At 46.8% G+C, this 24816-nt stretch overlaps 1 protein-coding gene across 3 annotated transcripts in view; it reads right to left on the bottom strand.

Moving 5' to 3' along the window:
- gli3 (GLI family zinc finger 3) overlaps positions 1–24816 on the bottom strand; it is a 142366-nt gene that overhangs the window by 22791 nt on the left and 94759 nt on the right. For all 3 annotated transcript variants that reach the window (XM_064330971.1, XM_064330970.1, XM_064330972.1), the window contains exons 5-8: positions 16297–16502; positions 10846–11001; positions 5702–5903; positions 442–661 (exon numbers count right to left, since the gene is read on the bottom strand). In XM_064330971.1, the coding sequence (XP_064187041.1) occupies positions 442–661; positions 5702–5903; positions 10846–11001; positions 16297–16502 (784 nt within the window). The remainder of the gene's footprint in view (positions 1–441; positions 662–5701; positions 5904–10845; positions 11002–16296; positions 16503–24816) is intronic.

The raw sequence follows: 24816 nt of genomic DNA, 5'->3' as shown, positions 1-24816 counted from the left end.
CTGGGGAAAAAAAGAGAGAGGGCAACCAAAAAAACAAATAATTTTATGCTTTCCTTATACTTCAACCACTACGTGCCATGAGAAATGGAGAGAGGGGAAATGCACTTAAATTCATCCATTGTGGAGGATATTCCAGTACACCCGCATTTCCTCATTCTAATGATTAATGGTGTCAGCGTTGGGATTTTTTTTTTTTTTTTTTGCTAACAAGCCCCTTGCTGTCCCTTTGGAATACTATTCTAAAGAACCACGCTGGCTGAAGACATGATGCAATGGAGCACCGCATAAGAAAAACTCCCAGGAGGTGAAGCTGCTAAGGTGGGCTGACTGTGACGAGATTATGTTTTATGTTTAATTTCCTTGTTTATGTCATCATCGTGCGAGCGATCAGCCATTACGCGCGGTAATGAATGGCGCCGGCGTTCGCGCGCCATCTCTCACCTGCGAGGAGTCCGTGGGGGCGGCGCTCCGCTCCGAAGACCCGAGGCCGGGCGGCGCCATGCCCGGTATCGGCCGCTGGGTGGCGAACGCGGGCGCCGGGTGGATGAGGGGCGGGCTGTGCCCGAACGCCGATCCCACCATCCCGGGCTGCCGGCCAATGAGCTGCTGGTGCATCTGCAGCGCCACGGGCGTCGGGGGGTAGGCGAAACTGAGCGCTGGGCTGGAGGCGGGAGAGGGTTGGCGGTAAGGAGAAAGAGTGGAGAAAGGGATAAGAGACGGCAAGAAAGAGGAAGATACATATTCCAGGTTGATAACGTGCTCGCCGATGCCCTTCAATAACTGAACACACAGTAGTGTGGTGGCATGCTCATGTTAATAGGTATGCGTGGATAAATGCATTTGTGCTAGTTTAGAGGGATGTGTACAACGGCATCCTTATTGCGCATTCTTTAGCTTTTCGCTACGCCTCGTTAGTTTCATATGATAAATAACACCGGACGTCAGGAGACCTGGTATTAATTAAGAGCATTTTACAAGCTTGGTAAGTGGCACCCCTTGCTATGCCTGGATACCCTGGCAATCGTTTTTACAAGTACTGCAGTTTGTACACCAACACGGTGCAATTCCCAAGGAGGCCGAGAGGGAGGGAGTGGGAGACACGGTGAGTAGATCATTCCGGATCATTCATACTCCCTGGAGCCGTTCTCTCACAGGGCACAGAGGCAGTAACAGAGCACTGGAACTGATTCAATCCCCTCGAGAAACAAATAAAAAACTCTGCCTCATTACCAGGTAAACAGTGCGTGTGTTTTACTGTGGTGTGTCCTTTATCTAGCATAGCTTACGGAAGCCAAAATCGGGCTGGTGTATGAACAGAAGATTCAGTTTGTTCAGGGGAGAGCCATGTTCTATCCTGGAGAAACGTTACTAGTTTCAGAGTTTTCTCAAAATTGTGATGTCCTAGACCCTCGAGACCTCTTGAAAAAAAAAAAAAAGAATCCAGATACGCAAGCACATGGGGTGGAGCTTGTGGTAGGCTGAATTAGAACCATTATGACCAAAGTGCTGTGGTTTGAATCCCAAATGGTTCTTCAGGCTGTCATGAAGCTCATATCAGGCAAGTGAAGAAGGCATCAATCTTGAACAGGCTTAGTGAACCTGAGCCATGGGGAGTGGTGCCACCAGAGATTCCACACCTCTGACTGTTTTATATTGTTGCGATTGGTTGTTTTAGGCGATTAATCGCTTGTCTGGAATTTAAGGTTGTGGAGACTCCAGCCATTTTGGATCTGGGTGGAGCAGGCAGGCTACCTCTCATAATCACAACTGTGGGGAAATTTGAATAGGAGTACTCGAACAAACGAGGATACAGGATCAATGTCATCTAATTGGCTCAGCATGGAAAAGAACGGAACCACCGGCCTGGAGCAAGGAGACACCAAGGTGTGAACAAGATGCATCGGTGGCCGAACCAAGCCAGATGGTTCTGGATGATTCCAGAAACACCAGCGCGTCCGGCTTGATAAAAGTCCCCCCGGCGCACGAGGGGTCTCCATTCGTTCTTCCGACTCGGCCGGGGCTAAGTTGTTCCATACGTCTGCTGATCTTATTACCGGCGGAGTGGAAATCAATGGGGCGAGATGCGCCCGCGGCCCCGCCGCTTGTCCTATCACTCATTCACTGGTGGGGGCCGCGGAGCGGAGCCCATCTCGCCGCTGTCACCGGCCCCGCGTCCCGGGGCCCCGCGGCCGTGACTGATCGGCCTCCCCCTCCGACCGAACACTTTCGATCAGTGATCAATCGCTCCCGGCGAATGACGGAGCGGCTCCTCTCCTACCTGCGATCGCCGCGCCTGTGCGGCGCCTTGATTGACGGGCGTTGTTGCCGTGGCGCCGGTCGCCGCGGTCCCCTCTGACAGAGCCGCGCCCACAAAGGTCCCTGGCAAAGGAAAGCGAACGGGCGCTCTGGGGCGATGATTAAGGGGTTCTTTCTCGACCCGCTCTCGCAATGCACTTTGCCTACATTACTCCCGCAAATGGCCTGCCATTCATCCAATGGAGCGACGTCTCGAACGTAAGAAAAGTACAATCGATACACGCCATTGGATCTTACAAGAAAATGAATAAATATTTGAACTACGCCCACTTTCTTTTTTTTAAAGGCCTATCCATACTCATTCAAAGACCTGCAAACAATATGTGCATTACTCAGAACGGCAGTGACACAGTCCCCTACAGACACTTCCTTTGGTGGTTGGTGCTCTGCGATTAGACTTCCTTAATCCCCTCAATGGTCGCCTCCTTACAAATACGCAAAATCAAAGGGCCCTGGCACTCAGTCTGCCGACTGCTACAGGAGGCCCATAATGCAATTACTCCCAGGCTCCATGCCGTTGATCTCGTTTCCTTTATTTTTTTGTTGTTTCCCGGGCCCTAGAAACATGCCGAACAAGAATTTCTGAGCATGATTTATTTGCCGGGATTAAGTGAATAAATAAAGGTGAAGTACTGATGAAAAAAATCCTTGTCTGGTAATCGCTCGTAATGTGCAGACCAAAGCCAAGTAAAGAATCATTTTTCTACTTGAATTTGAAGCAGACTTCAAATTCGAGATTAGAAAGGCAGTAATTTACCCCCGAAAGCTGGGCTTCACAATGTAATTGAATGCTCAGCTTGTGTATCCCAAGCAATAAAAATAAAAAAGAAATAGTAAATCTGTCTCTCCCAATCACAGTCAAGGAGGTCCTGAAATATACTCACAATCATTTGTTCTGCTCGAGTGATGAAACAAGTGAATTCAACTAATGACTGTGATAATTGGTCCAATTTACCCACTCCATCAAACTGATGTATGAGAAAACAAGGAAGAAATTCAGGACTACAGACCAGAATGAAATGCTGCCTTTAAAAGAACATTTGGATAAAGCATGTCCTGATCGCCTGACCCCTCCTGTAGAGAGCTGCTAGTTTACCCTAGCAGCAGCACACAAGGGCCTGCGTTCTCTGAAACCGCCTGACACAGTCTGACACAGGCCTGACATCCCGACACACAGCAGGGGGAAGATGTTCATTTATTACCCTGCTTCAGTCCCCTCCCCCTCCCCCTCCCCCTCCCCCTCCTCCTCCCCCCTCCCATGGAGGCGGATGAAGGAGGTGCTGGGATTGCGTCCTCCTGGTGCGGGAGCAGGTGTCGTCGCTCGCGGCGTCCCTCAGGCGCCCCGCCTCACTGCCCCGTGGGGTCTGATGGACGACCCCACCGCCTGCAGATGGGACTTTCTCGTGTGCGCTGTCCCCGACCTGAGGCCTGCGCAAAACCAACCTGAGGCCTGTGCAGACCTGACCTTTGGGGCCTGTGCAGACCTGACCTTTTGGGGCCTGTGCAGACCTGACCTTTGGGGCCTGTGCAGACCTGAACTTTGGGGCCTGTGCAGACCTGAACTTTGGGGCCTGTGCAGACCTGAACTTTGGGGCCTGTGCAGACCTGAACTTTGGGGCCTGTGCAGACCTGACCTTTTGGGCCTGTGCAGACGGCCGTCCCATTGTCCTCCATCCCATCCCCCCCCCCCCCCCCCCCCCCCAGCCCCGTCCTTCTTCCCAGCCGACGCCACCTCTTCACCCGTTCTCCTCCCTTCCCCTCTCATCCCGCATGAAATATGACTCCGCCGTCCAGTTAAGGTAAGCTCTCCGCGCTTGACGGAGGGGACATTAATCAGGAGATGCATATCAGTCGAAGGGGGAGGGGTGCGGGTGAGATTTGTTCACACACTTCCCCCCTAATAGCGGATTTCATGTTCGGTGAGAGCCCTTGCCTGTTCCCTTCAATTTATTTTCCGGCGAGCCGTTCATTCATCACTCCCCTCGCGAGGAGTCTGCGCTCCCCTCATTCTTTCACTCCTTACTTCTCCCTCCCTGTCATTCTCTCATGCCTCCTCTTTCTTCTTGTTTTTTTGTCCCATTCTCATTATTTCTATTTCTCTCACACTCATTCTTTCAGTAGTCCTGCTCTATTTTGTTTCGTGCCACTTTTGAAAAGGACACATTTACGGTCTTCGGCAATGGCGGCTTCTCTCTTACGTCACATTGTGTGCTGTGTTAGCCTAGCATACACCCACAGTCGGTGTGGCTTAGCTCACGTTTTACATGCGAACCCAATTACATTTATACAGCTGGAATTTTACTGAGGCAATGCAGATTATGCCATCTATTTAACCACAACGCTAGGAGTTCCTGGCTTGAGGATTCAAAGCATACATTTCCCACAATCACGCGGACGTGCTGCGTAATGTGACTGCTTGTAAGATTGGTCTTTCCTCTGTCAAGAACCGACCGGCCCTTTGGAGATTTTAGGGAGGGTAACTGGGTAAGAGGGGAGAAGTCCTTCCCCCAGAGGCTGTGGCTGAGTGACACATGGGATTCGCGAACAGCAGCACAGTGTCAGGCCCAGGACCTCTGCGAATCTCTGAGAGTCGAGTGGGCGGACAGTATGCGAGACAGGGGCGGGTCTGGGGGGTTGCAAACACTGGGAAACTGGCTGGAAACCCATTGGAAATGGGGCCGTTTCACTTCCTGGTACAACTACAGGGCATAGGGTGGTAGAGGGCTGGAATTGGGATGCGTCCTACAGCGAGTGCCTTTTTAACTCAGATACTCCAGACAGATAAATGCACAGTCAAGGGCAGTGTACATGCGCAGACAAAGCTATATGCCTGTTTGAAGCTGTGGCTTGAAGTGTTGGGTGTGTGTGTGTGTGCGTGTGCGTGTGAGTGTTTGAGGGGTTTGGAGGTTAAGGCACAGGGGAAGGCTGACATAGCCTAGACTATGACTAACACAGCGTTTGGATAGTGGTGGGTGATGGGGTGGGGGTGGGGGGGTGACCATGGAAAAGCAAAAAGGGGCTTTGAGGGGTTTTGAGTCAACAGTCTGGGAAGATTTTAAACCACAGCCAGGGCCTTTAGGAGGGGGGTGTGTGGCTCCGTACAAGCTGTGTGGTATGTGGGGTCAGAGAGTTGCCTCACAGTGAAGTGGGCCAAAGGACTTAATCAAATAAGTGCTTATAAACCTGAGGCAGGAAAAAGTATATATAGTAAAATGTGCCCTATCATACTTGATTTACCCCATAATTTAACAGTTTAGACTGTCTCTGAAGGCGGGTTCAGGCAGGAGTTAAGATGTAGAGGAGCGGGGGGGAGGGGGTCGGGCGGCTGTGGAGCTGGCCTCCCCAGGGGGCCGGACGGCCCGGCGGGGCCAGAAACCTCGCTCACCTGATGGCGCCAGCGGACAGGTGGCCGTAGGAGCCGCTGGTGGAGGAGCTGGAGCGGGAGTTGTTGAGGATGGTGACCAGCGAGTTGGGAGAGGTGCGGATCATGGTCTGGAGGTCGAAGCTGTGGTCCGACAGCGGCGAGATGGGCAGCGCCCGCTTGCGGCTGGGACGGGCCGAGAGGCGGGGGCTGGGGAAGCGCGACCCTGCGAGGGGAGAGAGGGGCGTGTCTGTTAAAAAGGGGAGGGGGGGGGCAGTACACGGTTGAAAGCACTCGAGCGGTACCCAAGATTAAAGGCAACAGAACTATGCCATTACTTTCAGAGTTCCATAGCATTGCAGGGGGGGAAATTACTGTAATAATATTTTCGTGACTTTCTCTGACTGCGGCTGCTGACGCTGATTCTGTTCATAACTTTTCATATTTAGCATTTTGCTCTACAGTCATTCGAGTCTGCTGATAATCTTGCAAAGAAACAGATAAGAAATAATTTATGAGAACTAGATTAAACGGCATCAAACAGAGCTTTCATTGTACCAAGAAGTGCTGAGACTCCTCACGTTGAATCAACAGTCTTTAATAATCCAGCCAAATCCCCTCGTCCTGTTCTTTCCCACATTTGGGTGGAGGCATTCCTGTTCCTGCTTGTTGCTGCACACGCATATCCACCCAATCACAGGACAGCTTTCCTCTCCACTTAAAACATTTTTACCCTTTCAAAGTGGCTTGAGCCCTTGGGGGGGATGAGCCATTACACTTCAGAGCTACAGGACACAGAACCCGATGGGTCTCAATGGGAAATGCATAGATAGGTCCCATTTCCAAGTTCATATTGTCCTCCCTCTCCACCCCACCCCTTTTGTTGGCAGCTCTATGGCCCATTCACCCATCACGAGAGCCAGGAGAATGAGCCAATCAGGAGAACAATAGCGCCCTGCTTGGCTGGGCCCTTCAGACTGGCCTGGGGTGTGATTTTAAGAGCTCTTCCTCCTTGTTGAGGATGCGCTTTGCATTTTCGGCTGCAGAGAGGGACTAAGGTAGGTGAGTGAGAGAGAGAGAGAGAGAGAGAGAGAGAGAGAGAGAGAGATGGCAGCATCACTGTGAGAGCAGCTGACCGGGCCACCATCAAAAACATGCGGAAAAATTCCCTTTTCTTTCATGGAGTTACACCTGGTCATACCAGAGTAACAGGATCTCTGGGGCTTTCTGTTCGAAAAATTACTCAGAGATTAGATTGGCTGTTCCAGCCAATAAATCAAAAAAGTACACAAAACAAAATCTTCACCTGGGTGTGAATATAAACATGGCTGCTGCATATCTACACATCCCAGGACAAGGTTACTGGCCATGCTAAAACTAAATTTCAATTTCATTTCAGCTCGGCTTCCCTTCTCAAAAGTGTGACTGTGCTGAATGGCTTTCAATGTTTCTCTTTTCATTTTCAAAGCTGCAACATAAAAAAAGCAACAGACAGGGCATAGTGTGCATTCAACGCAAAACCCCATATACTGTACGGCTAAAGACATTACTTTTGTTTTCTTTTCACTCCTAGATGTCACAAATAAACAAAAAAAAAACTGAAAAGTGTAAATAAGAAAAGAAAAATGGGAGCGCTGGGTTTTGTGTGGGGAGTGACACAATGGCTTTGTGACTCAGACCCATTTTTGAGTTTTTTTTTTTTTTGCAGGCAAACAAAACCACATTACGCCAATTCTTCCCCCTCCACGGCTCGTCTGACACATTCAGCGATTACAGCCCCGCAATTCAGATGTAAATCAGCGTATATGTGCCACGATGTGGCTGCGAGCTCGCTGCTGTGCGTCTGTCTTGAATGTATCGCGCTAGCAGGAGAGGAACACCCCCTGCATTGTCTCAGTTGGCCTATATAGAACTGTGCTGCTCGCTTCTGATAAATTTGCAGATTCTTTCAAGTAACAATTTCAAAGGGGAAAGGAATCCACAAGGCATGTTCTCATAGATTTGTGAGCACACGTGCGAAATGGCTAATTGCATAGAAAATATGACTTTATAGTCAATATACAGTAGTTGGATGCAAAGGACCTAACCCGGTCGTGCTTGGAATGTTTATAGCACTAGCCAGAGAGCAAATATTCTTAAACGTCCATATAAATTGCGGCAGGCAGAGATCAGATACAGAAGCACCGTCAATCTCTATAAATATTACTTTCACTGAATGGAAGTCTTAAGGCCAAACCTTTTTCCTTAAGCTTAGACTGTGGCCACAGACACGGTGTTATAAAGGATTAATAAATAGTGCATAGACATACATATTAGCTCTATATAAGTCATTAATAATATGCTAGAGCTAGAGTTGACCTGGATAAGCCAGAGATAATGGCATTAATTAACAGAACACAATGTTTTTTCTTTGAGACCATTGTGTTCTCAACGATGACTTCTCTCACCAGGTTTGAGGCAGGTGTCTGTCACCTCTCCTCGAAACTGGTAGGGGTGAGGTTAGGGGTGGGGCTAGGGGCGGAGAAAGTAAGGGTCCCGCCCTTTCTGCGAAGACTGCCCCCCGCCCACCTGTGATGGACCGGCTCCACTTGTGGAAAATTAGGTGGAGGGCGGAGGAGGTGTCCTGTGGCTGGCTAACCCCATGGGAACCCTGTTTATTAATGTGCGGCTATATGATAAATTGGCAAACCGGAGGAGCCGGAGAAAAGGGAGCCCAGCTCCGTACCCGAAGCGCTCCTCTCATTTTCCCCTTGATTTATGGACGGGACGCGCGGTTAGGCGGGAGCGTCATTAATTCAAGCGGACAGGGAGACCTCGGACAGGAGAGACGGACAGCGTCGACAAATAAAAAAAAATCCGCACTGCCCTCAGCCGCCTCCCCTACGCCTCGGTCGCACAGCGCGCTCCGCGGCTGCGGTGCGCTCGGAATGATTTCCGCAAAAAACAAAAAAAACAAAAAAAAAAAAAACACAACTCACTGGAACAAGTAATGCGGTTGTTAATATTTATTAGACCCGTGCCTCTGAAGTGATTATCGTCACGCCATATTAAGCCGGTGCTGGCGGAGCCGGTGTTCCTTGGATTTATTCAGCTTGTGTTGAAACTATCAGTGTCAACACGCAATAACCAATCTCATTAGGAGTGGCTGGCCATATATTCGCCGTGACAGTAGAACAATGTCCAAACGGTTTCGGCGAATACATTTAAGCAGCTATCGGAACTGCGGATGCTGATCGCACGAAGAGGGATTTTTTCACACTTACGACGTTCAGGTTTGATAAACCACACCTGACGATGACACGTTAAAGAAAGCCACAGGGCAGAAAAAAATTAATTATACATAAATATGAAATTAATATTATTATATATTAACAATGAAATGCAGAATATCTCAAAAATATAAACAAAATGAATACAGCGCATTAAAAATAATTATGTTAAATCCGTTAAAAAGGGTGGCAGGAAACAACTGTTGCCATGATGAGTCATCCCAGAAACTTCTTGTGAAAGAACTTTTTCAAATAGAGATGTTAGAGATGTACAGTAAGAGTCAAAGAAAATCAGTGATTAAAAGCTCAAAGAGGGAGACAATGGACCATTAAAACACAAACAGCCAGGAGAGGTCTATCTCTCCATTACAGAAGATCTCTCTTTAGGTAATTATACTGATGAGAGTTACACTCCAACCCCAGTTATTACCGAAAGCCTCTTGATACAGAGCATTCTTTAAAAATACATCTTGATTACAATGAAAGGGAGCTTTAAAGTGTTAATTTTCCTGGCTTGGAACACACATTGTTAAAACGCTGATGAGTTATTACCAGCCATGATCACAGACGATTCGAATTTAAAAAAAGCCAACATCTCCATTTAAATTTTGCCCCTAATTGTTTTGTTTCAGTCTATTAATCTAAAACACTGACACAGAAGAAAGGATTTTTACAGTGATGAATGGTGGGACATTCCAATTCCCACTTAATAGCAATTAATTTTCTGATACCCATGCAAGTTTGGATAGTTTTAATTAGTTTGTATGGAGTAAAAGGGTACTTCACGCCCGGGCTCCATGAAAGCAGACACTGACTGACTAAATACATTCTCATCAAAGAGAAAAGGGTGAAGCTGGCCGACCTTCCTGCAAATCAGTGTGCATTTAATTTCCTATTTACACTTTAAAATAACTCATTAGCATAATACTAGTATATGCATAGCCCTACCCAGCATATTAAGACAATAGCTCATTTAAATAATTCCGAGCAATAACACAATTTTTTCATTTCTTTTACCATTTTGCCTGCGTCTCCACAAACTGTATATTACAGTGCTCTCAGTGGACAGGGTAGTCCTATGGAATTCCAGAGTTCTATTCATATCAAGGCCTCAGAAACATTCCCACGCAAATCTGCATAGCAGGCAGGTTTCACATTGCATTACTACCGCAAATTCTCCATCGGAATTTCATACAATTGATTATAGATGTAGTAACATCCATTGTAATGCAGACAGGAAAATTCAGGTCAGATAAAAATGGATTTTTTCCCTGACGAAAAGTATATGTTTGCTAATAATAACCAAGCACGATAAAGAGTGGATCTCGCTTTGACACTTTCATATTACAAACCTGATTCCTGAGGATTTCGTTTTAAATTATGGTCATTATGTACAGTAAGCATCAGTTGCATAAAAAAAGCCGTTGCTTATAAGATGCGTTTTCCTCCCCTCCTTTCCTCCATAAATGTCAATGTTATTTTTAGATCAGAGTAGGTGTCAATCATAAACAACGCATGTGCTATTTTTGTGCTTTTTTTAAATTACATGCAATAATTATGAGTAAAATGGAATGCGTCTAATGTAGTGGTCTCATCAAGCTGCTTTAAAGGCATCCGCTTACTCGATAAGAAAGAGGGCCAAGGAATGCATCCGTTTGAACGCATAAAGCTTTTCTAAATGTGTTGTTGCAATTATGGTTTTCATCTTAAAAGACCCTTTGACCACCCCACCCCCATCCCCTTGCCAAAATAAAATCCCAACTAATTTTGAGGAAGCCTTTGAAGTTGATAAGCACTTTGTAGGGGCCATGGTGTGCATGCTGGACAGGCAGGACGGTGAGGCCCGGTCTAATTTGAATACGAGCTTAGCTTTGCATGCGACTGTTGACCGTGACTCACCCTCCATGGCCTGCAGGTACTCCATGTGCAGGGCGCTGGTCCCCGCCCCGGCCGTCGATGCCACGGAGGGAATGATGTCGGCGTAAGGGCTGCGGTGGCCCGCCAGCAGCGCCATCTGGTGGTAGTACTCCGCTGTGGTCAAACCAGTGTGGGGAGCTGGGGACAGGGTTGGACATGAATCACACAGCGAAGATGCCAGGAGGATACGGAGAAGGGGAGATGATGAAAAACATGAGCAGGGGCCTGTGGAGGATTGGTGTTCCAGAATTGAGAATGCAAACTGACCTTTAGTTTATCAAATACAAGTTTAAATCCTACTGAGGTATGATGAAACATTGCTGTAGTGCTGCTGCTCGCAGTAACCTATCTGAGAACATTCACAAACTTTTTGTCACTCTGGATAAGAAAAACCGCTAAATGTATGTAATGAAATTAAAACAAATTTTCATGTTCAGTACCATCTCTTTATTGTACTAGGCTATTAGTACCGTACATAGTAAAACAAGTGAGAAATTGAAGTTTTGTGACCTTGTGACCTTCCAGATAGTGTTAAAATCACTACACAGTGATACAAAATGGCTTTAAAAAAAACACGAACATATCCCAGCATCATAGCTCAATTCCATTTTTTTGTAGTCCTCAAAAGATTTGGATTTTCACCATTCTGTTTTCTCTTTTCTGTTTGTTTATCTTGTTTTCTCCTTTCCTTTTTGTTTACTTTTCTCATTCTGGTGTGCCTGTGTGTATGTGCGTGCATGTATGTGTGTGTGTGTGTGTGTAACTGCGCGCGTGTGTGTGTATATGTGTGTGTGTGTGTAACTGCGCTAGCGCTTGTGCATTGGTGTGTGTGTATGTGTGTGCGTGTGTGTGTGTGTGTACACGCGTGCCTCTGTGGTTCTTGCAGCCAGAGAGGCTGCCGGTGTTATCATGAGACGCAGAGCTGCTGGAGACAGATATTCAACCTGCTCTTCCTTCCACTACTTAAATCCAAATAAAACAAAGCTCAAATCTGCCCAGATCTGCATGCATAAAGAAACAGTATCATGTTTTGCCCCCTCTCCCTCTCTCTCCATCTCTGCCTTTTTTCTCCCCCTTCCTTAGTAATAGAGAGCTAAGTCCTTGAACTACATCCTAAAAATAAACATCTGGCATCGTGCATCGGTATGCAAATATTGTCACCAAGAAAAGGCAAAAAAAAAAAAAAAATGGAGGGAGCGGAAAAAAGACTGATACTGTGATTCTGGATGCAAATGGGAAATCAGTTTAGCCCCATAAAGTGTTACGGCTAATTCCAGTTTTTAAAAAAAATAAAGAAGCAAAAATAAATAACTAAAAGAGGGATGAAAGCCCCGCTCTAAAGACCGGTCTGTATGCACGCAATATGCGTCTCTGATTGGTTCTGCCAATATAAGGAGAAATTCCAAATTAATTCGTTTTGGGTATTATGTCTTTGGGGGGGGGAGGATTTCTTAATTGTCTTCCTTTTTCCGCCTTAAGTGTGGCTCTGGATTGAACCGTGATGTGTCTCATTCTCCGCTCGCACACAGATGGGGCTTTGCGGAATTCTAAATCAAAAGATCCCTGGCACCGGCACACAGATTGGGGCCATCTCTATGGAACTTCAGTGGGGGGGGGCAGGAAATAAGCCTTACGCCCGGCGACTCTGCGTGTTTTCAGACCCACGGGGTGTTCTATCAGCAAAACAGTGGGATGAAAATGCTGATGAAGTGTGTTTGGATTCAAAAGAGAAGGGGAGAGTGAGTGAGAGAGAAAGAAAGAGAGAGACAGGGAGAAAGAGAGAGAGAGAGAGAGAGAGAGAGAGAGAGACAGAGCGGGGATGGCGGGGGGCAGGGGGGAGGGTACTCCGAGCGATTCGCTGTAACGTCACGTCACGCCGCGCCGCACGCCGTTACTCCTCCTTTCATCGAGCGCGCGTCTGGCACCGCGCTGTCATCTCAAATCAAGCCTTCTTTGTATTTTATTCATTTGTTTCCATTTGTTTTTCGCGACAGCCACAGGGACGCGCATCTGTGGACGACAGCTAACATGACTGAAGCGGTTTGAGGACTGCGGGTGAAACTCTGCTGCGTCTGTTTTAATTTCCCATTACACAGAGATGAGGGGCAGCTACCTACAACGCTCTACATCTTACACCTGAAAGTGAACTGTGAGCGAGGACAAACCACAGTGCTTAGTTACTCAGACACCGAGTCCCACCAAAATTACTCCTTCATTGGCCCTAAATTGTAAACTTCTTCTATATTTACAGAATGGTTCACATGCATGGCAATTAAATATAATTATAATGATGTGCTGTGCATGAATACAAATAGTAATTAAATACATTTTTTTATATTGTTCCACAATCCATCCAATCAAAGGTAGTAAGTGATCAGCTTATGCTTCAAATTACATTTAGTTTTCATTTTTTATTTTACAGAATAATACATAACCTTCGGTTATCAATGTAATGTGAATGGATATATTTTAAACCATTATATTATTGCCAATTTCAATAATTGAGCTAAAACCAAATTAAGGGGTCTTTAACTCAGTTATGTTAAATGCCATTTTCAAGGTTTTGATTAAACATTTACAACTGAGATCAATCAAACAAAATAAAATCACGACAACACTGCAACCACTGAATTACACTCAATTTCTAACAAAATTGTTGCCTTACAAAATTTCTATACATTAATAAACTAAATGCAATGTTGGCATTTGTCCTATTTCAACTAAACCATACATGACACATTTCACCTTTTCAACTACAAGACTCACAGCACAGCACAGCATTATATGCATATGCTGCACACTGGCCATGACCAGCACTTGCACACAACCATGTGTTGGTGTTCGACTCACTGTTTATACAAACTGACAACAAATGAGAGCTCTGAAACTTTCATAGCCAACCATTTAATGTGCTTTTGGCTTTTACACCCATTTTCCTTTTGCAGAGCAGGAGAGCTGGAACGTTTGTCTGCAGAACGGCTGTTTGAGAACATTTCTGTGTGAAAACAACCTTTAAAGCTGCTCACAGCTAACGCTAGCACGCTGCAGGCCTAGGGGCTGACTGAGGGTCCTTTATGGACCAGGCCTAACACTATGTTATGTAGACCAGGGTGGTTGAGAGCGACAGCGTAAATGAGTCTGTCACCAACAGATACATAATGTCTGTGATGGCAGCAGGACAAATAAACACAGAGGAGCAAAATAATCCTGTATCATTCCAGAGTCCCCCTCAGCAACCGAGCCCAGACAGGAAATGGGGGATGACTATGATCCATCCCAACAGTGGCATTCCCTCTTCTCTTCCTCATCTATCTATCTGGACATGTTTACCTTACCTTTCCTTATTCATACATTCTCTCTCCCCCCCCACCCCCCACCCCCATCCCCCACATAAGTTCTAGCAGGGCTCGTCTCGCCATGCCTGTGCAGACTCGGCCCCTTTGAAGGATGAGTGGAGCTGGGAGAGTCGCAGCCATCCGGCTCCTTTCCTGCCTTTTTGTGCAGGGGAGCGGGGCGCAGGTAGGGGGGTAAGGGGGGATGGGGGTGGGAGAGAGGTAAATCGGGCATGAATAGGGGGCTTTCTGTGTGGGAGCGGGTTGTCTAATTAGATCAGGTTTTACAAAGAGGGTGGGGCGGGGGCTGGGGGGGAGGACAGCCTGCATTCTTCCACAGGGCCAGCCCCTACTTAAACCCCCTTACCCCTGACCCCCACCCCCCCCCGTTCTCTCTTTCTCTTACTTTCCTGACTCAAAAACGCACTTGAGAACAATGGCGAGGGCCTACTCTAGCCTCAGACATAATGCAGGAGCAGAGGGGAGACAAAGAGCGCTATTAGTTCATGGCCGTTCTGCGACTGCGGACGAGGCCCGAGATCCCTCCAGACGCACTCGAAATGCTTCCTGAGTGCTCGAGCTGAGCGGTTTGGATTAGCTCGCTATCGCTCAAGCGTCCGCAGCGTGTATTGGCAACCCGGTCCGCTCACTTGCTATAAACATGTTCATTTACATGTGAAAAAAAGGTTAACTGCTAAAAACGACTATCTCTTTTCCCTCAAACACAATCAGCAGTTTGGAATTTGCCTATTACATGAAAAGCTCTGTCATATAGGACAGGGAGAATCTGGAACAGAAATTAAGAATGTCGAATCACTAAAGAAATCTCAGGAGTCCTTTGAGTGGTCCTATTCAGTGTATCGTGTAGACGAGTGTCTGTATGGGGGTCTTTCTAAGGGAATTTGGTGGACATGGGCTTTCCTTATGCATATTTTGTACATTTGGCACAAAACTGTGAACAGCTGGAAGGAAATGCTCTCTGAAACCCTCCCTCCCTGGGTGAAGTTATGACCAATCACACATCACCCAATGGGAAAACCTGCCATTCTTGACACAGGTATGTTTAAGATTCCAGACTATGGGGCGCATCACTGCAGTGAAAACTGGTGCATTAGGCGAACGTCCCGCTATACTGCACATATTGCTGCACAATATTCAGCTACGTAGCACCCATGATTCAAGCACTATGCCCTGACCATTATAGTGATATCCATTAGGTGCTGAATGGTCTATTTTCAGTTGTCACAGCTCTCTGGTGCAGGCCACTGAGCCATGGCTGAGTACTCACTGAGAGGTCAGGGGAGCAGTCCCATGTGAAACTGGGGTCCTTCTGTAATTGAGCTCCCACCTTCAATTACACCCCAATCCATGAGAAGGGCTGTGTGACCGTGAGTCTTTAAACAACAGAGCCTTTAACTGATTTCCCACATTGCACCTATGTCAGCAGACCCCTTCGCACCCCCCCCACATGAATCTAAGACCACCTGAGACCACTGGGCTGAAGTTTCACTGCTGTGTCTCGCTGATGCTCCTCAAAAACCATTGAAGAAGAATGGGAACAGACAAACCTTGAATATACACACACATATCTCTGTCCAAGATGGACTCAAGCGACATGCGTGTAACTGAACGGCTGTGTCCTCTGACCACAGAAGGGAGCTGCTTTTCTTGTAATAGTGCAAATAGTGATTAAGTCTTTGGAAGAAGGAATGATAGTTTGGAAATGAATCAGAACCGGCAATTAACCAAAATAGAATCGCCAATTAAGACACGATAGACAATTACCCAAGGAAAAATCACCAGTTGAATCAGAACAGATGATTAACCAAACTAGGTTGCCAATTAAATCATTAGACATTTAACCAAACATTTGTAATGAGTCAATTACAACGTAAATCAGGGGTCTGCAACCACGGTCCTGGAGATCAAGGTTTTCACCTAAAGATTCAGCAACCAATTCAGGCTGTGTAACCAAACAGGTTATGTAACCAACTGCTTTAATTGAGCAATTCAAAGCTCTAAATGGCGACAGGGACCAGCAGTACCAGGGTTTCGGGTCCCTGTAGGGGACTGGGCGCGTGCGGGACGTCGCAGGGCTCACCGTCGGCGGGGCTGAGGCCCCGGGCAGCGGAGATCATGGAGAGGGAGGGGCTGCTGTGGAGGGAGCGGATGTAGTCCATGTAGGGGTTGATGTAAGGGTGCGGGGGGTTGAATGGGGACTCCGCCCCCACCGATGGGTTCCGGTGGGGCGAGATTCGGATGAGGGAGATGTCCGAAAATGCCGGGCTGCCGGCCAGCGACGGGGGCCTGGAAGGACAAACAGAACAAAAAACGGGTGAAAGGGTCATCCACGGACATCATGGTTATGGGTTGTTAATATTGTGTTAAATAACACTTCAAATGAAGTTCCATGATGCCTGGGCAAGCTACTACAAGTTACAAACACAACTCCATCACCATGGACAATTAGTCTACAATTTGTGACAATGAGACAAAATTGCCTCTAAGATATATTGATAACTGAATAATAATTGTTGCATTTGTATTTACTGAACATATTAAAGCTCCAGGCTATTGGGCTCCTAGGAAATCCCGCCCCAGCGTAGCTGTGGTGTGGAAACATAACGTGCAAAGCGCAAGGGACGTGTTCACCGCTGCATGGAAACAGACTTTTGCTTCTCTTCTAGTTCAAGGCTTTCAGAAGCCTAGTAGGATTCAGAGATTAATCATGTCACAATTTCTCTCCTGCCATCTATGTGGCTCAAAAAAGACTCCCATAGAGACCTATATTTCCATTGATCACTTCTTTTTCATATATCAAAGTCTGCTTCCATGGGTAAGTCTTACTTGGACATGAGTAGAACTGTGCTTTTCGTACGACTACCCATAATTCCCAGCTGTACGATACATGTATTCAGCTGCTCGAGTGAGCCAGGCAATCCAGAGAGTAATGGTTTTTCAAACTGAAAAATCATATAGATATTACCCCTGAAAAATGGCTTTTATTGCTGAGAAACACAAGCTGTGTCACATTTGGAATTTTACGCCACTGAAACCCAAAGTCAACAGTCATACCACACATTTCCACAGCAATTCACAATTTGTTACGGAACCCAAAAAATCACCACATAAAACCATGCCAGCCTGAGAAAAAAAACATCCATTTCCTGTTTTAATTGCCTAAAGAGGTTACAAAATCTCTATATAATGATGGTCTTGAAGACAAGAAGCAATCCCATCAGGAAACCATGAATCCCAAGTGTCAAAACACATAAAAGATATGTTCCGCGATTAAAGCTTATTAGACGTTTGGCTGAGCCGATCGATGTGACCCCGCCTGGACGGAGCCAAGGCAAAAGCACTCGAGAGAGAAGGGCGCTGGGAAGGGAAAGTTCGCTTTGGAGTTTGGCTTGACGTGACCTTGGCGACGGACTGGGACCGGAACAGCCCAATTACACCCCAACACATCCCCAGAGCTCCAGCTGGCCTCTCACTTCCACATCACAGGCCTGCAATTAAAGAGCCCCGGTCTGGGACCTGTTATACAGAGCCAAGGACAGACAGCAAGAGTGTACACACATGTACGGTCATGTGCGCACATGCACACACACCAAGCACATGCATGTGCACGGATGCACACGTGCGCATACACGTACACGAACACACCCGCCCAAATAGATTTTTCCCTGCTCTAAAATATTTTTTTCGGTATTTAGCTATTTCTGTAAGCAACGCCCACTAATCACCAACCCACCGGCCAACAGTATTTACTTTACCGGGATGCAAATGTGGTTCAAAATGAAAAATTCACTTTACTGTAGCACAGAATTATATGTTTTCAAGAGAGTAATCTGTAGCTCCCAATTGTTATTTTGTCCATGAAATGTCACTTTATATCATAATAGCTAAATCCAGGAGATTGTTGGCTCTGTTAATTGCCTGAATGGTTGCTTGTCTGGTTAAGGTGCTGACTGTGGTGGATGGCTGAACAAATTATGTTTTAAATTCAGTATTCTTTTTCACTGAAAACCGCTTAATATTCCACGCGATTTAAAGGTTAGTTCAGACCAAAGATTCATGATGAGCTGCAACTGACGACTCTTCGCAAATCTCATTGTTTGCAGCATTCTAAAACTGACATTCACTGCAGCATTCTAGAACTGACTGTTCACATTAAAGTGGTAAGATGAGACATTGTTTATGGTTACCAAAACAACAATTCTATCCACTTCCTTGTTTACAGTTACTTCTTTGTTGGTTGAAATACTCATCTGCCAGGTCAATATAATCAAAATGGACAAAAATTGTAGCTATAGTGAGATACGTGACGTAGCATCAGTACTGCAAATAAAAGCAAGGCTTCATAACAGCTGAACGTCCAGTCCTTGGAGGTGGCCATGGGTGCTTCAGTGCCCGGTACACGGACTGTACACACAGTTGTGTAAGAACGTATATTTACCATTGTTTCTTAATTTCACCCATCTTCTCCCTGAACAGTATGCCCACTGAAGAGCTGGTGTCACTGTTGATTCGGGACGAAACTACTTGTATACCGTGTACTCTTTAGTTAATTACCGCAGTGAATTTTTAAAATGTAGGCGCACTGTGACTCTAGGCTCTGCGGCCTGGCCCTGAGGCTGCTAATGCTAGCACTGGAAGCCATTTTCCCACGCAGTGCGGCGTGAGTGTTTCCTCATCTGTCAGGGTCATGGACTTGGCTCAATTCTGACAATCCGGCAGAGGCATACTGGTAGAGTAGTGGTGTTGTGGGGCAATAGTGGGGCATGGGCCTGCAGGTAGGAGATAAGGCTGCTACTTCTGAAGAGAACCCATGCAACAGGGCCCTCATGACATGCGCCATTTACGCTGTGCTCCGAATACCTGCACTCCACAGGAGCATAACTCACACACGCAGCTGTGACTACAACACACACACGTACGCACATGCACACACGCACACACATGCACATACACACAAAAACACAGATATCCACCAACATAAGTACACACACATGCACGCACATGCTTGCACATATGCACAGGCACAAATACACAAGCATACATACACACCAGTGCACGCACGCACACGCACAAACGCACACCAGCACAAGCACACCATTAGAATCCATTTGACTTCCCTCAGACATGTTTGGAGAAGCTGAAAGAAACTGTCCTATATTTTCACCGCATTGATCTTATGAAACCCCAGTCAAACAATCATCTCGTGGACCCAACGCAGTGTCTCAAAATGCCTTTTCATCACAAAACAGCGGCGAAAGTTGGGACCCCCAAAGCAGATAAGAAAATTAAATCATGCACGTCACGCAAATCTCCTCCAAGGTCTGCGAGTGCCGTTTCAACTGCCTTGATGATGATCGACCCTGTCATGTGTCGGCCGTGACACTACACGCTGACCCCTGCTAAATGGCTTTTGTCCCCTTGTTTTTCCAATTAATTTAGCATATAGGAGTCAGGCACTGCCGGCAGCCAGAGGGAGAGAAGAGATCGCCTGGGGTTTGGGCAGCAAGGGCGGAGTTAAGAGGGGAGGGGAGGAGGGGGGGAGGGGCGTGGAAGGGGTGGAAGAGGAGGAATTGTTCTGGGTAGATTCTTTTTTTTGTAAGTTTTTTTTTCTTCTGACGCCTTGATCGTCTTCGCATCTGCTGGCGTGCATTAATCAACGTGATGGGCCGGATTCTGACGGGGTGGAATTTGACGGGGAGATACGGAGCCGGCAAGGTGCCGTCTTAGTTACACCTGATTTAAGATTTACATCAAAGTCCCACCCCGGGGAGCTCCGTGTCTCCTGGCTTACCAGGGTCATGGTATGCAGGGAAATAGCTTTTACTCCAACAGCCAACCCCTCACCCACCCCTGCTTTATAATTCGTATTACTCCTCAACGTCTATATCCTGAGATCTGGACCCGAGGAAAGATTGAGCACCGTGCGTTTGCCATATGGAAACCATTTTCTGCTCGCAAGGCCCTCACGCTCCAGATTCAGCGCTGAGAGTTTCTCAGCTCCTTGAAGACGTCGCTCATTTTGTGTTTTCTGAAACCTTTGTCGTGGGTGTTTTCTTTTTTTTTTTACTGATCGCTTTCTGATAGGCAAAGATGTTTTATCTGGTCTCTGTAAAGAGGTCAACGATGGGGAAAGTCCTAAGTCACTTCTTCGAGCAAATTAGATGAAAATTAAATGGCATTTCTTTCGGTATTAAATTATAGTGAACAAACAAGCAGGTTGTCTTTATGCATTACATGAAAACTGAGTAATCTCAGAGCTAGCTTGCCAAAGTAAAGCTACCACTCTGAGCCAAACCTGGAAGGGAGAAGAGAAATGCTCTTGCATAAAAACGGAGCGTTTCAGTCAGAGGGAGGCATTGTAGAGAACAAATTCCAAAAGCTTTTTCTCCCCAAGCTGCAGGAACAGAAATATAATTTACGAACAACGCCGTGCATCCGTATTCCATTTTAAAACTCAGTTACAAATTCAATCCCACGAAAAGGACTTCCTGAAAACCCTGCAGTCTTGGCCCTACAAGCCTTGGGGAAAAACGAAAACCAAAGAGCAGGAGCAGGGGGATGGGGGGAGGGGGGCTGAGGCCACGGAACAGGAACGCTGGGGTTTGTGGGCGCTCTGTGACCGGGAGTCGAGCCGCGGCCCCTGGAGATGACGCTGTGCAGCGGAGTGATCTCTTGCAGAGCTGGTGAAGACTGAGTGGGGCCTGCTGGGTTTGGGGGGTGGTGCGCTCGGTGAACGTGGGGTCAGGGTATCGGCGCTTTCCTGTGTGCCACTGCAGCCCTGGCAGCTCTGCTGCGGAGCCGTGGAAGTCCAGAGAGTCTCCTGAGAGCGGAAACAGCGCTCCTTCAAACCGCCCCTTTCACTGAGATCAAAGAGGGAGAGCAGGAGAGCCAATGTGAGCAAGGGAAAGAAAGAGAGAAAGAGTGTGCGTGTGTGTTTGTGTGTGTGTGTGAGAGAGAGTGAATGTGCTGGTAGTGAGTGGTGAGTGAATGTTTGTGTGTGTGAGAGAGTGAATGTGCTGGTAGTGAGTGGTGAGTGAATGTTTGTGTGTGTGAGAGAGTGAATGTGCTGGTAGTGAGTGGTGAGCGAATGTTTGTGTGTGTGAGAGAGAAAGTGAATGTGCTGGTAGTGAGTGAGTGTGTGTGTGCGTGTGTGTGTTTGTGCGTGTGCATGTGCGTATGTGTGTGTGTATATGTGAGAGAGGATAAAAGGGAGAGAAAAATAAAGAAAGAGAGAGAGACAGAGAGAGAGAGAGTTTTGGGTGGGTGAAATACTGACTGAATTTCTCGGTAAAAAGATCAATAAAAATTTGGCCTTCCAATGTTTGGATTCAGCAGACAATACGGCAACCAGGCAGGATGTCTCTAACAAGATCCAGCTGTGTTGTTTTTCTTCAACAGTAATTATGCCAAACGAATACATTCGCATAGATTTGGTTTGCCTGCTTGAAGCTTCCGATTGCAAACTTTTCCCAATCAGCGTGATGTCATCATATCAGCACCAGCCTGAGAGCCAGACCAGGCTAAGGTAACTGCAGAACGAATGAAAGCTCCTGCCCCAGCGCAGCCCTGCCCGTAATGAGCGGAAGACTTAACTTCCAGCTCTAATCAATGGAGTACATAAGCCCCCCCTAGCTGGAGGCCTAAACAGCCTAGGCCTCAATCCTCCACTCAGCTGACAGCTTTCAAGTCATATGTATCTCATTAAGTCTTACATCAATATTGGTTAACGTGGCTCTGGGGTGCTGGCTCTTATAAACTCAGTGGCGTGTTGTTGTTCAAGCCGTAGCATGGCTCACTGTAGCAGGAGCTGGTCCAGAGATTTGTGTGCACTTTTGAAAGACACGGCAGGGTAGGATGAGAGAGCAGATGCCAATACTGTTAGGCCGACAAAGCCTTCAGAGCATGGTTATAGTTTTGCCTTTTCCATTAGTTTTCATTTCGACACTATTTTCACATGTCATTTCCAGCTCTGTTTAGTTTCACAGTACCCTGTGTTACGTTTTATTTTACAGTTCATGTCAGTTTTACCCAGTAAAACTTTGGTCACCATGCACAAGGGTTGGACTGTACCAATTTAGCATGACTGAAAGTACCACCAAAAATTTGTTTAAACATTTTATGCTAAGTTTAATTTGCCTAAAAAAACATCTTTGTCCCCAGATTACCATATGTATAAAGTTATTGTTCATTATAATTCACAGTCCACATCCACTGTAAAACAAACACAATCAGCCACTTAGACTCTGATAAGGCCTTATCTCCAATCGCCTTCTCTCAAGAAAAATAATTTGGATTACTGCTGTTATTATTTACATAAAATTATTTTACATGCTTATTCCTTTTTTCAGATTTCAATTCAATTCACTTTGTACAGATTTGAAGGGGAAGAAAGCCTTTCAAGTAAAACAAACTTCAAACACGCACATGAATAATCCATCCAGTTATGCCACACCACGGCAGTCGGCCCAACGCATATTTTTATTCATCTTCCTGTGTAGCTGTGGGCCTGCGTGTGGGTTTCCGAGATGGGTTGGCGTGCACGTGGCGATCAGAGTTATTGTGTGTTCTGAGGAACACAGCAAGGCGTTTCAAAGACAAAATGCAATCGTACCGGATCGTGCCCAGAGGAGGAGACGGCGAGCCCCGCTTAAACTCAGGAATTCCTGACGCATTTCTAAACACAAAGCCGGAATATGGATCCAGGCGCATGTGGCGAGCGCCGTTCGGATGGCTGAGCCTGCTGGGGATTGCCAGGCGTGTGCAACGGCTGTGGCAATTAAGTCCCCTATGCCTGAATGGGGTTTTCTCTCTCACTCCCCTTCCATAAAAGCATTGGCAAGGTTTTTGGGGGGTTTGGGGAGGTGGGGGGGTGGGGGGGTGGGTGGAGCAATGGCTATTCATTGTCACATCAAAGACAAATCCCCACCCCTCCCGGCATGATTCCCTCAGAGCACTCCTGGGGCTTTCCTATTGGTGCAGAGCTGCTCCACCCTGGTCTCAGGGGGCTTCTGTCCACGGCCTTCCAACCAGCCTGGAGCTAAACGGCACGATTCTATTGGCTGTCCCCATTGAGCCAATTTAGCCAATCCCCAGTTCTGGGAATTTTGCAAGTTTAAGGGGAACTCTGAAACCTACTGGGCTGTGGCCCTATAGGACCGGTGATTAGCTGTCCGGGAGCTGGACATCATGGGAACGTATGCACACACGCACACGCACTCTGCGTGGCTCTCTCCTACAATGGCGTGGGAGAAATTCCAACTGAAAAGTGTACGGCTGGACCGTGTTATAATGACTGAGAACACTTGTGGATATAAGCAGTTTGCCCTGACCAAAGAAGTTTTCGCCTTGACTCAGTCACTTTTCCGGTGGCAAGTCTGGTGTTTGTTTAAATAAGCATCAGTTGCACATGACGTTCTGTTTTGGCAAGTGGGGTGTTGGCAAGATCAGCTTGATGGATTTTTCCGCTCTTAAGAAGTCTGCTGAGGACACAGGTCCTCGTTATATAGTAGATCAGTTTCAGCAAATCTGTTACAAACAATTATGCATTTTACACAATAACTGTTCCAAATGTCACCTTATAGCCTTCAGAATGTAACCTCATAAAGGGTATATAATGCTTATGCAGAGCATTCGGGATGGACTTGACAGGGACACAAAAAAAGAAGTTCTGTGGTTGGTTCAATGAGGCACAAACCTGTTCCCAAAGACAAACAGCCACACGCACTCACACACACACTCGTACACGTAGTACGGCTCGCGGGTCCAACCGAACACACCTGCAGGCACGTACACACCGCCAGGATAACACGTGTTTCACGACAGACGCCAGTGACTGTGACAGCTCTGAGTCAAAACACGAAGGCCTGCTGCCTGACACCACCACCGATTCCCCTCACGCCCTTAGGTGCTTTCCAGGGTTAGCCTGAGAACAGAGCCCAGGCTCTGCAGTGCCTACAGGGGGCGCTCACTCACACAGGCGCATCTGTGGGAAATTCCACACGCAGTGTAGCTCTGCCAACCCGGTCATGGGAACCATGGGAGATGAGACACAATGGAGATCCTATATCACTTAGAGAGCTCTCCGTATCACACCCTTCATCATCACACTTTGAAAGGCACGCAGAAGAATTTACGTGCCTTCATGCTAAACATGTGGGATTTTTGTGCCTTGTGAGGATTATTTCTCAATAATCTCACAGATAACAACGGTTGCTGTTCTTGCGCTAAGGAATTTAGCCTGCCACCCTTTCGAAGATGTGCATTTTCAACTTCTCCCTCGAGGTGAAGGCTCAACCATCTCCCATTCCGCAACACGGCGAAACACAAAAGCGACGCTCAAACGTCCATTTGCTTTCCCCAGAAACATTTGAGTTACGGCTCACCAGCGTGTTTGTTTTTACTCGGCAAATAAAAAGAGCGCAGCTTGTTTTGAAAATTAGTTCAATGGCGCAATTAAGTGTAATTTCAGCAATCGAGATAAGAACATATGGGAAAATGAAACGCAGGACGTACAAAAAGCTAAATTATACAAAATGAGCAGGCATTTTCCTGTAATTTCAAACAGTCCTGAAAAACGGGAACATTCCTGAAGCCTATTAGA

This window comes from Anguilla rostrata, chromosome 4 (assembly GCF_018555375.3).
Source record: "Anguilla rostrata isolate EN2019 chromosome 4, ASM1855537v3, whole genome shotgun sequence".
Taxonomy (NCBI): domain Eukaryota; kingdom Metazoa; phylum Chordata; class Actinopteri; order Anguilliformes; family Anguillidae; genus Anguilla; species Anguilla rostrata.
Note: the sequence above shows the minus strand (reverse complement) of the source record. Positions and strands in the feature narration are given on the sequence as shown.